The sequence below is a fragment of the Neoarius graeffei genome, chromosome 13 (assembly GCF_027579695.1).
Source record: "Neoarius graeffei isolate fNeoGra1 chromosome 13, fNeoGra1.pri, whole genome shotgun sequence".
Classification (NCBI taxonomy): Eukaryota; Metazoa; Chordata; class Actinopteri; order Siluriformes; family Ariidae; genus Neoarius; species Neoarius graeffei.
Window position 1 is genome coordinate 24,321,391 of NC_083581.1, and position 16,160 is coordinate 24,337,550.

Genomic DNA, 16,160 nt, shown 5'->3' on the forward strand with positions numbered 1-16,160 from the left:
GGAGCGTAAATCTACAGCTGGTTTTATTTATTGACTTTTTTTTTTTACTTGACTTGAGGATTGAAAGATCACGTCGTCCTTTTAATTAAGCTCCGACAGCAAGAAGAAGACTGGATTCAAGGCAAAATCCTTTATTTTGAGGAAGTTTTTTTGGAAAGCGTCATCATTCCTCCTCCCTCTCGCACTGGACAGTCCTGCGTAGGTCTCACAGCTCTCGGAGATGATGACGTGTCTAGCCTTCCCCTTTGCTGAACATATCATACGACCATACCATCACTACTATTCAAAAATGGTTAAAACATGGGGGGGAAAAAAAAACGACGAGTCCAATGTGAAGCAGAGTTACTCTTACACCAGACGTCCACACTGGGTTTGCCTCCTTTCAGCCAAGAACTGAAATCTGAAACGAAAACTGGACGGTTGAAAATATGAAAAACATTTCCTGGTCTTCATCCAATCTCCATCTGTTCCAAACCCAGTCTCAGAGGAGTGGAACCCAGTCTGGTCTTCTGCTGTTGCAGCTCGTCCACGTCAAGGTTCGGCGTGTTGTGCGATGCTTTTCTGCTCAGCACGGATGTAAAGAGTGTTTATCAGAGTTACTATCGACTCTCTGCCAGCTGGAACCAATCAGGGCTGGGTTTCCCGAAAGCCTCTCAAGGCCGAGAGAGCCTTAAATTACGTCTTAAGATCCGTCGTTAAGCTAACGTGGTTTTTCCAACAACTTCTTAGGGCCCGTTTACACGAGGACGCTGTCGGGTAAAAACGACTAAATATTTTATCAGAAGTGCCTTTCGTTTACACAGGGACGGCGTTTCCGAGGCTGAAAAACGGAAAAAATTGAAAACGCCTTCCAAAGTGGATAAGTTAAAAACGGCCCCCGTTGCATATCCGTCTAAACTACCCAATACGCGAAACTCTGCTCGGATCTGCTCACGTCGGGTACGCGTTTACGTCATACATATGTCATAGCTACATGCCAGCCCGGGAAGTAAGAAAGTAAGTAAAAAAGTAAGAGCATGTCTGATTACATTGATCCAATGGACCTTCAAGCTGCTCTGTGTTTTAATGCAGTAGATGTGTTTTCCTGCTCACCTGCCCGGCTGGAGCTCCTCAGTTTGGTGTCGCCAAGTTACACACACACGCACGCGCACACGCGTGTGCATGCACGCGCGCGCCGCCTATTCAAGCCGCTCGTGAAACCATAAACCCGAGACTGAAAACAAAACTAGCAGCCGAACGGGTTTATTTTGCTGAGATGGACACTGCCTTTTCTCTTCTTCACCGAAACAAGAGTGAGTGTTACTTAATAAAGGCAGATTAAAAGAGTTTCGGTTTGCTCCTGCTCCTCCCTCGAGCACTACAGTACCTCAGCCGGACCGGTGTTCTGTAAAGTTATCCTAGCAAGTTCTCATACAGACCGTTTTATTATTCAAAACAAGTCATTACAAATTATTTGACTCGGCCAAAGACTCGACCAATACGCACAAAACATAAAAATCGGCAAATGCATGAAATTCTCACCGATTTTCTATCAGCCCAGCTGATCGGTGGGACAAAACTACTGTTGAATTTTCCTACCCTCCTGGATTTCGCGCATGTGTAGTAGGCTTGGTAGGATAACTTGACAGAACAGCGGCGCAGATGTGCAGATCAGACAAGACGGAAGATGTTGCGCATGCGTGCAGACATAGCGGAGACATTTATGCGTCACCGTATAGACGCAGGTTTCCTCCTTGAAAACGGTCGTGTAGATGCGGAAAAAAGTGAGAACGAAAACGGACTTTTGCGTTTTTGTTTTATACCGTCCCCGTGTAAAGTGGGCCTTAGTCCTTTAGTTTGCTCGGAATTTACGAGAGACCCGGACGACTCGTTTAAAACAAAGAGCGACTCGCTCGCAGCCGAATACACAGACTGCGCAAGCGCCGTGGAGGGACTCTCGCTCACAGTCAACGGGGGAAACTGGTGTCGAATCTGCTGACGCTGTTCAATTAATTTTCTTGTACATTGCAAGTACACTGAGTTAATTATTAAATATACGCAAAACATTATGAATATATTTCAATATGTACATATGGATTAACCGTGAGTTGGCCAGCGTGTCCAGGGGCAAAGACAGGCTTTCAATTTGGGCACCATGGCGAGCGTAGCGAGCCAAAAAATTTTTTTTTTTACTATTTTCGCGGGCGGCACGGTGGTGTAGTGGTTAGCGCTGTCGCCTCACAGCAAGAAGGTCCGGGTTCAAGCCCCGTGGCTGGCGAGGGCCTTTCTGTGTGGAGTTTGCATGTTGTCCGCGTGGGTTTCCTCCGGGTGCTCCGGTTTCCCCCACAGTCCAAAGACATGCAGGTTAGGTTAACTGGTGACTCTAAATTGACCGTAGGTGTGAATGTGAGTGTGAATGGTTGTCTGTGTCTATGTGTCAGCCCTGTGATGACCTGGCGACTTGTCCAGGGTGTACCCCGCCTTTCGCCCGTAGTCAGCTGGGATAGGCTCCAGCTTGCCTGCGACCCTGTAGAACAGGATAAAGCGGCTACAGATAATGAGATGAGATAAATATATCGAGCAATAAAAATAATAGAAATTACATAATCATGTGCAAGTATAAAGTAGTGCTGTATCTAAAAAGTCAAAAGTTTTCTCCAACATTCTGAATAAATAAAAAAGATAAAAATAGTTCATGAATTTTTTATATGCATGAAAAATGGGAAACAATATGTAATATCAATCTATTTGCACAAGAGTACGGGCAGCAGAGAACTTTAAAATCTCAAACAGTGAAACAATAATGATCTAGAACAATCAAAATATCAAAAATATGACATATATCTGTCTAAATTAAGCTATTGATGCATATCGAAAAAGCTAGAATATGTCAATTCAACAATATATCAATTAAAATAAAACAAGATATCAAGATATAATATAACCACATAAAATAGTTTGTAGTACGTCTTTACATATGTTAATAATAGGTCCAGTAGTATAATTAGTATAACAGTCATTCAGCAACACAAAGTTATTACTCTTAGAATTATCACAAACCGACAGCCACGTGTTCTCATGAATCGTTGAGAATTTCACAACATAAACAAAGGAAGTATATTTTACGACATTCAGATGTCAGAGACTCAGACACGGTTTACGGTGATCGCTAGACGCATTTCATGTTCACTTCATGTTATGAAGCGACTGAACAACAAATTGAAATATATACGCCAAAAAATGACATTTAACAATAATTTTAAAATATTTTGGGTTCTTCACCCTTATGAAACAGGATTTTTTCTTCTAATTTGGGCGATTTTCGTATGTTCTATTTTGGGCCTTTTGACAAGCCCGTAATTTGGGCGCCGTTATACGGTATGTAATTGGGGCTGTATTTGCCCTTAGTGTCCGCCTCTCGATCGGGAAATGGTGAGTTCTACTCACGGTTGGGTCGTACCAAAGACCATCATAAAAATGGTACCTACTGCCGTCTGTCTGGCAAGGCACGCTGCAATACAGATGTGAGTGGGGAGTCAAACTCTCGTAGTTACCAGAGGACTAGCCCCCCACTGTAACCCGAGCTACGCAATAGGCAAAAAGCCGAGGGCTACGAAACGGACATTTTAATCAAATTTAACTCCATGAGGCGGGTGATTAACTCATTTAGCGTCATAAATGAGACACGTTTCTGCACCTCTAACAGTGGGTGTGTGCGCACGAGAGAGAGAGAGAGAGAGAGAGAGAGAGAGAGAGAGAGAGAGAGAGAGGGGTTTTGATCTGTGTGTAGTCTGTACCTAAGGAGGTTGAACTGACCTTGTGTGTGTGGTGTGCGTATGTATATATATGAGAGAGAGAGAGAGAGAGAGAGAGAGAGAGAGGGGTCAATTCAACCTCCTTAGGTACAGACTATACACAGATCACCCCCCCAGTCTCTCTCTCTCTCTCTCTCTCTGTGCGCACACATAAAAGGGAAAACATCGCCCAACTGGCATTGTGGATAACAGCTGAAATAATCCTGACTGCATGATCGGGGGAGTAACAGTGAAATAAGCGAGCACGGGGAACACATTTACTGAATTATTTAGCTGATTATTTACTCATTCTTTCATGTGAACGTTTGTTCATTGAATTAAAAACACGCTTGGAATAAAAAAAATTGCCCAAAAATATAAAATAGTTTCATTAATTAACTGGACTGCGTTTCCGCCGAGAAAATGCAAAGTGTGCTTGCTGAGCTGTAGTAGAACAGCTATCATGCTAACACTAACATGCTAATGCTAACATGCTATCAGCTAGCATGCTAACGTTAACATGCTAAAAATGCGAATGCTAATAGCTAGCATCCTAACATGCTAATGGCCAACAGTTAACATGTTAACACTAATGCTAATATACTAACAGCTAGCATTCTAACAGCTAGCAGGCTAACATGTGTGAGGGAAATTTAGTGGATGAACATGCCTATTCTCTGTGTTTCTGTGTGTTGAGCTCAAGTGGCCTAGTGTACTGAGAAAAGTTGTTTTTCCACATGCTGTAATCGCCTTTCTGTGGCCTTGGCCGGTGATAAGCAGGGTGCCTGAGTTCTCCCTAACTACGCATCCGCCTGCACATACCAGAGCACGCCAGGTGCACACTTTAACAAAGCTTCATAGAAAATCTTGAGCCAATCATATGAAGATGCAAGCAGTAAGCGAATGCCTTAAGAGTATAATAGATAACGGCCACTAAAACACAACTCAGAGTGCGCGTACTCTCGGCATCACTGAAGTGGTGTCGTCTTCTTTTTTACTTTCCTATTTTATATATCTGTTTTATATGATCTACTATAATAAATAACTGAAAAGACAACTGCTAAGCGTTCTGAAGTGTTTATTAGAAGTTTCCATTACACATGCTAATGGCTAACATGTTAACATGCTGAGGGTCACAGGCTAACAGCTAACATGCTAAGGCTAACATTCTTTGGCAAACATGCTAACAGTTAACATGCTAATGCTAACAACTCGCTAGCTAACAGCTAACATGATAATATGCTAATGAGTAACATGTAAACAGCTAGCATGCTAACACGCTAATGCTTATATGCTAACTGCTAGCATGTGTGCAAGTATTCCTAAAAAAGTGGCCTTCGAGTTGTAGTTGATTTGTTGTCAAAGTTTCAAAGGAGCAGATCCTTGCCAAAGGAATTATCACCTGTGGGGGAATGGAGGGATGACGGTCATGCTTCCAACAGTTAGCGGCAGTGTGGAGGAAAAATGGACGGATGAAAGGCGAGACAAAGACGAGTGCGGGTCAGAGCTGATCTCCTGTGTGCGATGGGTGATTCGGCCTGAGGTGCCGTATGAAGTTTGGTGGATGTGTGGTGAAGTGCGACTGAGCAAAACTCCATTCATTTGAATGGGGCCAAAAATCAATGGAAACCTATGGAGGAAAAAGGGACGAGTGAAAAGAAAGGAAAAGACGAGTGTGGGTCAGAACCGATCGCATGCGTGCGTCGGGGGAGTTCGCCTGCTCGGACAGTATGATATGAGGTTTGGTGCGTCTGCGATGAAGCGTGTCTGAGCAGGACGATTTGATTCGTGAGCCCTGTTCGTTCTCTATGGGAAAAAAAAAAAACATTGCAAGAACGAGAGAATGGGTGCGTCGATCCAAAAGCTGTATACAAGCACACTACACCGCTTCAGGACGGACGTTTCAGAGTCGGAACGGTGTTGCTATCTCAAAACAGGGGCACAGCGAGGATTTTTCAAAGGGGGGGGGGGGGGGGGGGTGTCATATGGAACAAATAATTACCACCACTGCTAGTTTTAGGAAGCTTAGAAACCGGCTCGTGGACCTGAAGGCGCGCCTCGGGCTGCACGCACACGCCATTAACAAAGAACACCTGTCTTTAATCAATGAACTAATGTTTGGGCTATTTAAGGACTGCGCCCATGCAAGGATGATGCGAAGTATTACGCTGCGTTTAGTGTGCCTTACTGAGCCTTGTTCCTGGTTCTTGTTGACCTCCTGGCTTTTCGACTCCTGTTTCTCGTCCCTTGACCTTGTATAGTTTTGTCTCTGATGTTCTGTCCGTGCCTCAGTTGACCTCCTGCCTGTTTCCTTGATTACGACTTTGCCTGCTGTTTCCGAGTGTTTGCCTGTTGTGTGCGTTTCACGCACTGTATGCTCATATTGCACTGTGCATTAACATATCTGCACTTGCATCCGCCTCTCCCGCACACACTCTGACAAACTGGGTTTTCGCATCCGAACCACAGGAAGTTCATACAAGGTTATAGAAACCCTAATGAGGCTGGGGTGACAATCTCATCTCATCTCTCATTATCTCTAGCCGCTTTATCCTGTTCTACAGGGTCGCAGGCAAGCTGGAGCCTATCCCAGCTGACTACGGGCGAAAGGCGGGGTACACCCTGGACAAGTCGCCAGGTCATCACAGGGCTGACACATAGACACAGACAACCATTCACACTCTCATTCACACCTACGGTCAATTTAGAGTCACCAGTTAACCTAACCTGCATGTCTTTGGGGGGAAACCGGAGCACCCGGAGGAAACCCACGCGGACACGGGGAGAACATGCAAACTCCGCACAGAAAGGCCCTCGCCGGCCACGGGGCTCGAACCCGGACCTTCTTGCTGTGAGGCGACAGCGCTAACCACTACACCACCGTGCCGCCCAGGTGACAATCTAGTTTTTAAAAAAAAACCGGCACCCCAGCTACGCCCCTGCAAAAGCTGTAGGAGGAGTAGCGGCTCCAAAAAAAATGGGTGGACAGGAATAAATAAAGAACAATAAGCACACTAATTACCACATTATATATGCTTCCAGATGATGCTATATATTATCTTATTTTAAACACTTTATATTTAATTAGATTTTGGTTAAAAATGAACGCCATGTGACCTTATTGACTGGATTTAGCAACTAGTAATGCCTTCAGCAACGACAGTACGATTGCCTTTAGCAACTACTAATGCCTGTATCGGGGACGCGCACTGCAAAGACGCTCTTCGTCCTGTTGCTCTTTAGACGCCTTCTTACGAGTGAGTTTGGGAAAACCACGTACAGAGACAAAGTTCATTGCTTAAGAGAGTCTCTCAACTCACTCTTTAGCTCTAAAGGGCCTTATCGAGAAATCCACCCGTCCATTTTCCTCTTCACCTTTCTCGTTGAGAAGCCGTTTCCAAATGCGTAACGTGTGTGTAGTTTTCTCCTCGCTGGTTTTAGAAACTGCAAATTCTCTGACTCTGATTCTCACCTGTCTTATCAGTGAGGAGATATGAGATCCGTCCGAGCTGCTCTGGGATGGTGCTGGCTCGAACCACGGTTCCAGGGATTTTTGAATCTTTCTTGATCATCCAGCTGAACACCATCTTGCCCATGTCCAGGTTCACACGCAAACTGGTAAGCAGATGCAGCAGAACGTGTTACATGGAGAACATTACTGTTCGAAATCATTACAGGATACGAAGGAGCTTTGCGATTTACTTTTCAATGCTCCGACTCTGTGTAAAAGTACACCAGTTACAGTGGTGCTTGAAAGTTTGTGAACCCTTTAGAATTTTCTATATTGCTGCATAAATATGACCAAAAACATCAGATTTTCACACAAGTCCTAAAAGTAGATAAAGAGAATCCAGTTAAACAAATGAGACAACTGAGGAAAATGATCCAATATTACATATCTGTGAGTGGCAAAAGTATGTGAACCTCTAGGATTAGCAGTTAATTTGGAGGTGAAATTAGAGTCGGGTGTTTTCAATCAATGGGATGACAATCAGGTGTGAGTGGGCACCCTGTTTGATTTAAAGAACAGGGATCTATCAAAGTCTGATCTTCACAACACACGTTTGTGGAAGTGTATCATGGCACAAACAAAGGAGATTTCTGAGGACCTCAGAAAAAGCGTTGTTGATGCTCATCAGGCTGGACAAGGTTACAAAACCATCTCTAAAGAGTTTGGACTCCACCAATCCACAGTCAGGCAGATTGTGTACAAATGGAGGAAATTCAAGACCATTGTTACCCTCCCCAGGAGTGGTCGACCAACAAAGATCACTCCAAGAGCAAGGCGTGTAACAGTCGGCGAGGTCACAAAGGACCCCGGGGTAACTTCTAAGCAACTGAAGGCCTCTCTCACATTGGCTAATGTTAATGTTCATGAGTCCACCATCAGGAGAACACTGAACAACAATGGTGTGCATGGCAGGGTTGCAAGGAGAAAGCCACTGCTCTCCAAAAAGAACATTGCTGCTTGTCTGCAGTTTGCTAAAGATCACGTGGACAAGCCAGAAGGCTATTGGAAAAATGTTTTGTGGACGGATGAGACCAAAATGGAACTTTTTGGTTTAAATGAGAAGCGTTACGTTTGGAGAAAGGAAAACACTGCATTCCAGCATAAGAACCTTATCCCATCTGCGAAACATGGTGGTGGTAGTCTCATGGTTTGGGCCTGTTTTGCTGCATCTGGGCCAGGACGGCTTGCCATCATTGATGGAACAATGAATTCTGAATTATACCAGCGAATTCTAAAGGAATTCATGGACATCTGTCCATGAACTGAATCTCAAGAGAAGGTGGGTCATGCAGCAAGACAACGACCCTAAGCACACAAGTCGTTCCACCAAAGAATGGTTAAAGAAGAATAAAGTTCATGTTTTGGAATAGCAAAGTCAAAGTCCTGACCTTAATCTAATCGAAATGTTGTGGAAGGACCTGAAGCGAACAGTTCATGTGAGGAAACCCACCAACATCCCAGAGTTGAAGCTGTTCTGTACGAAGGAATGGGCTAAAATTCCTCCAAGCCGGTGTGCAGGACTGATCAACAGTCCTACACACAGTCTAAAATACTTCCGGTTGAGTGCACGCTGGCGCATTTGCTGCCGCTGCTCACCGGCCCTTATTTGTTAATTTTATTGAATATACGGACTCTGCAGTAGATATTTTACCTTCGGCAAACACGGCGCTGTTGGTTTTATACCTTGGCTCCCCTATCAAAACAACCTGTTTGTCAGTTTTGTCTGATCTGGTCTGCTCACCTGTGGGGCTTCCACACCTCCCTACTCCTACTGCTTTCCGGGAACTTTACTTCTCTCTCACTCAACATGAAGATTCACAACCTTGTCATGAGGTTTGTGCTCACCTGGACTGTCCTGTCCATTATATTTAATTCATCGTCAGCCTTACTCCAATACACAGCTGCTGAGCTCCTCCAGCTCCGGCTCCACCGATATGATCCTCCACTGCTTCAGTATCTCTGCCCTGACATCGCTCGCCCACCTCCTCGGAAATGCATCCACCGTGGCTCCTGACGAAGCTACCACATTGATGACTCCACTGCAATCAACTCCATCTGGTCCACAGCTCGACATCCTCTGAGAAACTCCGGTAGGAAAGTGGACCGCAGTGTATTAGCCAGCCTAGCCAGGTCGGCTAGCGTCAACTTCACCAACAAGCGCAGCGACGTCAAAATTGGATTATTTAACATCCGTTCTCTTACGGGCAAGGGACAACTGCTCCAGGACCTCCTCCGTGATCGCAAGTATGACTTTTTATGTCTAACTGAGACGTGGCAACAACCCAATGACTTCTCTCAGTTGAATGACTCTGTACCACCTGGGTTTGTTTACACCTGCCAGCCCCGTCTCACCGGCAGAGGAGGAGGTCTCGCGATAATCTACTGCGAGACCTGGAAGGTCTCACCTGTTACAGTTCCAGCATATTCATCTTTTGAAACTCTGGCTCTTTAACTTAATGGTCCGACTCCAACTGTTCTAGTTACTATCTATCGCCCACCCAAACCTAACAAGGATTTTATTAATGACCTCTCTGCTTTTCTCACTCACATCTGCTTTCTCTTCTTTCCCAATGTAATTATGCTTGGTGATTATAATATTCATATGGACAACTTTAATCAGGCTCTTACCAAGGATTTTACATCATGCCTGGACAGTTTTGGTCTAAAACAGTACATTGACTTCCCTACCCACACTAAAGGACATATTTTGGATCTGGTCTGTTGCTCTGGTGTCACTCCCTTTACCTGTTCCGCTGATGATCTTCCCATCTCTGATCACATGTTAATTTCATTCAACTCCTGCTTAAAACTGTCCAAAACTAAACAGTCACATTTTATCACTTTCCGTAATATTAAAAATGTTGATTTAGCAGCTCTCTCCTCAGGTATTGACAGGCTCTCCAGTTTCACTTACTCCTCCCCTCCTGATCAACTGGTTACCCTCTACAATGGTCATCTCCACACGCTGTTGAACTCACTTGCTCCTGTAAAACCTCGGACTGTATCATTCACTCACTCTGCTCCCTGGTTTTCACCTTTTCTACGACAACTCAAAACCAAAGGACGCCAACTTGAACGGCTCTACAAGAAAACTGGACTCTCTGTTCACAAGGAAATGTACCACTCCCACATCATTTACTCTAAAAACACCCTTTCCTCAGTCAAATCCCAATATTATGCTGGTCTGATCAGTGCTGGTGATAGGAACACCAGGGCCCTATTCTCAGTGCTGAACAAAATACTATGCCCCCCGGACTCTTTTCCCCCTCATTTCTACTCCACAGAACACTGTAACTCTAATGACATTTTTTAATGCAAAAATAAGTAAGATCCACCAGGAACTGACCCCTCACTCATCCTGCAATCCATCTCCTCTGGCTTCTCATGCCCCCCTCTTTCAACTGTTCTCAAGCTTCCAACTCCCATCTCCTAATGTAATTTCTGACCTCATCCTGAAATCAAAAATATCCACCTGCCAGCTCGACCCACTGCCGACCTCCTTAGTCACTGCATGCCTTCCCTCTCTGTTACCCCTGATAACGGTCACCATTCACTCTTCCCTAACCTCTGGCTCTGTTCCATCATTTCTCAAATCTGCGGCTGTAACACCTATTCTCAAGAAACCTGGTTCTGATCCTAACAACTTCAATGACCTTCGTCCGATTTCTAACCTACCATTTCTTTCAAAAATCCTGGAAAAAGTAGTGGCATCCCAGCTTCATGCTCATCGCCATAATAATAACCTATACGAACAGTTCCAGTCTGGTTTCCGCCCATGTCATAGCACAGAGACCGCTCTTCTAAAGATCACCAATGACCTCCTGATGGCAGCTGATTCTGGACTATCATCCATTCTTATCCTCCGTGATCTGAGTGCGGCCTTCGACACCATCTCCCACACCATCCTCCTCGACAGGCTAGCATCTATTGGATTATCTGACACACCCCTGGACTGGTTCATTTCCTACCTCCCTGGCCGCACTCAGTTCATCCAGCTACAGACATTCACATCCCAACCCTCTCCCCTGGTGTTCCCCAAGGCTCTGTCCTTGGTCCCATCCTATTTATCATCTATCTCCTTCCTCTTGGTCATATTTTCCGTAAATACAACATCCATTTCCATTGTTACGTGGACGACACCCAGCTCTACCTCTCCTCTAAACCCACCTCCACCTTTCCGCCCCCATCCCTCTGTCTGTTTACAGGAAATCAAATCCTGGCTTTCCTCCAACTTTCTCAAACTCAACAGTGATAAAACTGAGGTCCTCCTTGTTGGTTGTAAATCCATTCTCACAGTGGTTAGCACGGTCGCCTCACAGCAAGAAGGTTCTGGGTTCAAACCCGGCGGCCAGCGAGGGCCTTTCTGTGTGGAGTTTGCATGTTCTCGCCGTGTCTGCGTGGGTTTCCTCCGGGTGCTCCGGTTTCCCCCACAGTCCAAAGACATGCAGGTTAGGTTAATATGGGACGGCCTTGGGCTGAGGTGCCCTTGAGCGAGGCACCTAACTCCCAACTGCTTCCCGGGCGCTGTTAGCATGGCTGCCCACTGCTCTGGGTATGTGTGTGTGCTCACTGCTCACATGTGTGTTCATTGCTTCAGATGGGTTAAATGCAGAGAGGAAATTTCACAAGTGTGTGATGAATAAAGTTGTGCTTTCTTTCCAACACTCCCAGATTCACCATCCCCACTGACAACCCCTCTGTTTCCCCCTTCCCTCAGGTTAAGAGCCTGGGTGTCGTCCTTGACAGCTCTTTGTCATTCCAAACCCACATTAATAATGTTACCCGGTTGGCCTACTTCCATCTGCACAGTATTAACCATCTCCATCCGTCCCTTACTTCCAATAGCGCTGCCATCTTGGTCCACAATTTATGGGCCTTTTCCACTACCCTTTTTCAGCTCACTTCAGCCCAACACGGCTCGCGTTTCGACTACCTCAGAGCAGCACGACTGAGCTCACTTCAGCCTTACTCAGCACCCAAAACTCGCACGGTTTTGGAGTTGGGCTGAAGTGAGCCCAACCGAGCCGAGTGGGGCTAGGGGCGTGAGGAGACACTCCCCTGTGCACTGATTGGTGAGGAGGAGTGTCCTTACATGCCCACACGCCCCGCGAGCACGCTGGGATCTGTAAACACCGTAAACCCGGAAGAAGAAGAATTAAGACAAAGAAGAAGAAGATCAGAAAACTAGAAGATGGAAGACCAACCCAAGCGAGGAAAGGCCAGCCAGTGGTCCATCGTGGAGACACAGACGTTTCTCTGTGTTGTGGCTGAGGAGCACATTCAGAAAAATCTCGACGGTGCTACGCGTCCACCCACTTTCGCTAACTCCGCCCAATGTGTCCACCCACTTCCAGCCAGCATGGTTCAGCGCGGTTGTAGTCGAAATGCAACCCCAACAGCCCCACTCAGCTCGACTCAGCCCAACTCAGCACCGCACGGCTCAGCCCAACTCAGCCGCGTTGGTAGTGGAAAAGCCCCTTTATGCCGCTTTTCCACTACAAACGCGGCTGAGCCGTGCCGTGCCGAGTCGAGCTGAGTCGGGCTGAGCGGGGCTGTTGGAGTTGCATTTCGACTACAACCGCGCTGAACCGTGCTGGCTGGAAGTGGGTGGACACATTGGGTGGAGTTAGCGAAAGTGGGTGGACGTCATGTGATGTCGTTAAGCAGCGCAAACAGTGACATCAGTGACAGTGGCGGAACAAGTCAGAGCCGGGCCGGGGGCGGGGCAAATGACCGGACCCTTTATTAAAGCTGATCATAACATCATTTTAGGCTACAAAATGTCCGCAACTGCGGTGTTTACCAATTTCAACACTACCGGGTGCAACTATGTTATTTAGTACATCAAGTCCTTCAAACGAACATGTAACTCAGAAACAAAAAACATTAGGATACTGTACATGGCTCATAATAAAACATCAATAGCCTATACTGCGCGCATTATTTGAAGGGCATACGAATGAGCGCTCAGAGGTTGCAGCAGTGACAGGAAGAGTCAGAAATAAAAGGAGGGCGGTGCAAACCTCACTGAATGCACTGTGTTTACCAATTTCAACACTCCGGGGTGCAACTATGTTATTTTGTACATTAAGTCCTTCAAACGAACATGTAACTCAGAAACAAAAAAACATTCGGCGACATACTGTACATGGCTCATAATAAAACATCAATAGCCTACTGCGCGCATTATTTGAAGGGCATACGGCGAGCCTTGCGCTCCGCGAACTCGTCCACGATGCTCTGTCTGTCACTGATTCAGTGATCTTTTAAGCGGTAGTCTCACGACCCGGATAGTAAACAATAAACATGGAGGACATGGAGTCGTTAGTGTTGCTGGTCTTGGTGCTGTGGCTTGTTGTCACCGACAACGCCAACAGATACTGGCAAGAGCGTATAGATGAGGCGAGGCGCATAAGGCTTCAGAAATTCTCGTAATTCGTAATTCTTCTTCTTCCGGGTTTGCGGTGTTTACAGATCCCAGCGCGCTCGCGGGGCGTGTGTGGGCATGTGAGGACACGCCTCCTCACCAATCAGTGCACAGGGGAGTGTCTGCTCACGCCCCCAGCCTCAGTCAGCACGGTTTGGCTCGCTTCAGCCCTACCCCAAAACGGTGCGAGTTTTAGGGGCTAAGCAGGGCTGAAACGAGCTGAGTCGTGCTGGTTTTTGGTAGTCGAAACGCGAGCCGTGTCGGGCTGAAGTGAGCTGAAGCGAGCTGAAGTGAGCTGAAAAAGGGTAGTGGAAAAGGGCCATTAGTCACATCCCGCCTAGACTACTGTAACTCCCTCCTCTTCGGTCTCCCCCCGCAAGTCCATCCATAAGCTCCAACTGGTCCAGAACTCAGCTGCTCGTATTGTCTCCAGAACGCCATCCATCAATCATATCACTCCTGTTTTCCAACAACTCCACTGGCTTCCTGTCAAATTTCGCATAGACTTTAAAATCCTGCTCCACACTTTCAAGGCCATCCACAACCTCGCCCCCCCATACCTCTCCGACCTTCTCCACATCAACACTCCCTCCCGGACACTTAGGTCAGCCTCCTCCATCAGCCTCACTGTGCTCTCTGCCCGTCTGTCCACCATGGGGTCCAGAGCCTTCAGCTGCTCTGCCCCTCGCCTCTGGAACTCCCTCCCCCCCGACATTAGGAACATTAACTCATTATCCATCTCCAAAACCCGTTTAAAAACCCACCTTTTCAAACTTGCCTACTCACTATAACTTGTCATCCACTACTGCTGATTTCTGATTTTATTTTAATTTTATCGCATTTATATTGTTGTGTCTTTTTTGCTCTTTTTACCGTCGTTTACGTGTATTGTGAGGTGACCTTGAGTGCCCTGAAAGGCGCCTTAAATAAAATGTATTATTATTAACAGTTACCGGAAACGTTTAGTTGCAGTTATTGCTGCACAAGGGGGTCACACCAGATACTGAAAGCAAAGGTTCACATACTTTTGCCACTCACAGATATGTAATACTGGATCATTTTCCTCAATAAATAAATGACCAAGTATAATATTTTTGTCTCATTTGTTTAATTGGGTTCTCTTTATCTACGGTACTTTTAGGACTTGTGTGAAAATCTGATGTTGTTTTAGGTCATATTTATGCAGAAATACAGAAAATTCTAAAGGGTTCACAAACTTTCAAGCACCACTGTATAAAAGAAGCCCTCACCTGATGGGCACAATGTTGGAAAAGAGCAACAGGAAGCGGAAGATCTGAAGGTACCAGAGACCGGCGAAGTGCTGCAGAGCCACCATGACCAGAGACACCACCACTAGGGCTCCGAACAGAATTTTGGTCAAGCAGTTTACTTCCAGGTCAAAAAGGCCGATCTACAGGGGATAAAAATTCCAAAGTGCCACTTTACATGATGACATCACAACATACAACAACATCGTACGGTATTATGGCGCTGTGGTTTTGTTTTCGACCTTATAAGCTGAAGTATTGAGAATCTTGTGGATGGTTTTTCAAAAACGTAACATCTAGGACACTGAAAATAGGTCAAGAGGCTTCTGGGAAGGGTGAGCCGGGCCCCTTAATACAGTATTAATGTGTCTGATAACGTGTCAGATTAATATGATAATGATCCTCTAATGATGATCCTGTTTAAAAGATATAAAAAGAAATTACGACGTCCTGATTAGGCCGGGTTTGTCTAGAAAACACGTGGTTCAGAGTGTAGGGAAGATATTCTTTCCTGACGTTTCGTTTTACGTTTCTGCCATCGCCTCGACCGTATTTGTATCTGTGCATAACGTCATCGTCCTATTGGATGACATTATGTGGGTTTTAAAACATACAATTTGCGTCTGCGATGTCAAAATTGGGTCAAAAATCAACCGAGTATCCGTAAGTCGGTACTATACACTCACCGGCCACTTTAAAAGAGAGCTGAAGGCAAGTTTATCATCATCAAAATTCTCTCTCATTTTATTAAATATCGGAATGCATTTTTGATCGCTATTTTGTGCGAGACATCGTAGGACGGAAGTAAAACGTACAGCGGAAATCAAAGTGACCGGCATCTGCCGACGTTGTCAAAAGACGCGCGCGCCCTCTTTCGAATGCTGACGTGATCAAGCCGGAAATTTTGTTTGTTTTTGATAGCAAATCAGGAAAGTTTGAAAAAAAGTACAGTAGGCGTCATTTAAACTCGTTTTTGTACAATATTTCGTTTGGAAAACAGTTTGGCGGCACTGACACCTGGCTGACACTTGACGGTTCAAAGTTTCGCACAAGTCTCGAGAAGATCGCGCGGATAAGCGACGCCTGCCGTGGACCAAATGAACTCAATTCAACGTGGCTAAAAACCGAATAGGCCGATACGTATAATATTTAATTGCCAATACGAGTCATGGTATAAGATT

The 16,160-nt window shown here is 45.7% G+C and overlaps 1 protein-coding gene across 2 annotated transcripts in view; it reads right to left on the reverse strand.

Moving 5' to 3' along the window:
- Positions 1–16,160, reverse strand: part of LOC132896505 (probable phospholipid-transporting ATPase IIA) — a 154,626-nt gene that overhangs the window by 63,937 nt on the left and 74,529 nt on the right. For both annotated transcript variants that reach the window (XM_060937371.1, XM_060937372.1), the window contains 2 exons: positions 14,962–15,122; positions 7,246–7,388 (listed from right to left, as the gene is read on the reverse strand). In XM_060937371.1, the coding sequence (XP_060793354.1) occupies positions 7,246–7,388; positions 14,962–15,122 (304 nt within the window). The remainder of the gene's footprint in view (positions 1–7,245; positions 7,389–14,961; positions 15,123–16,160) is intronic.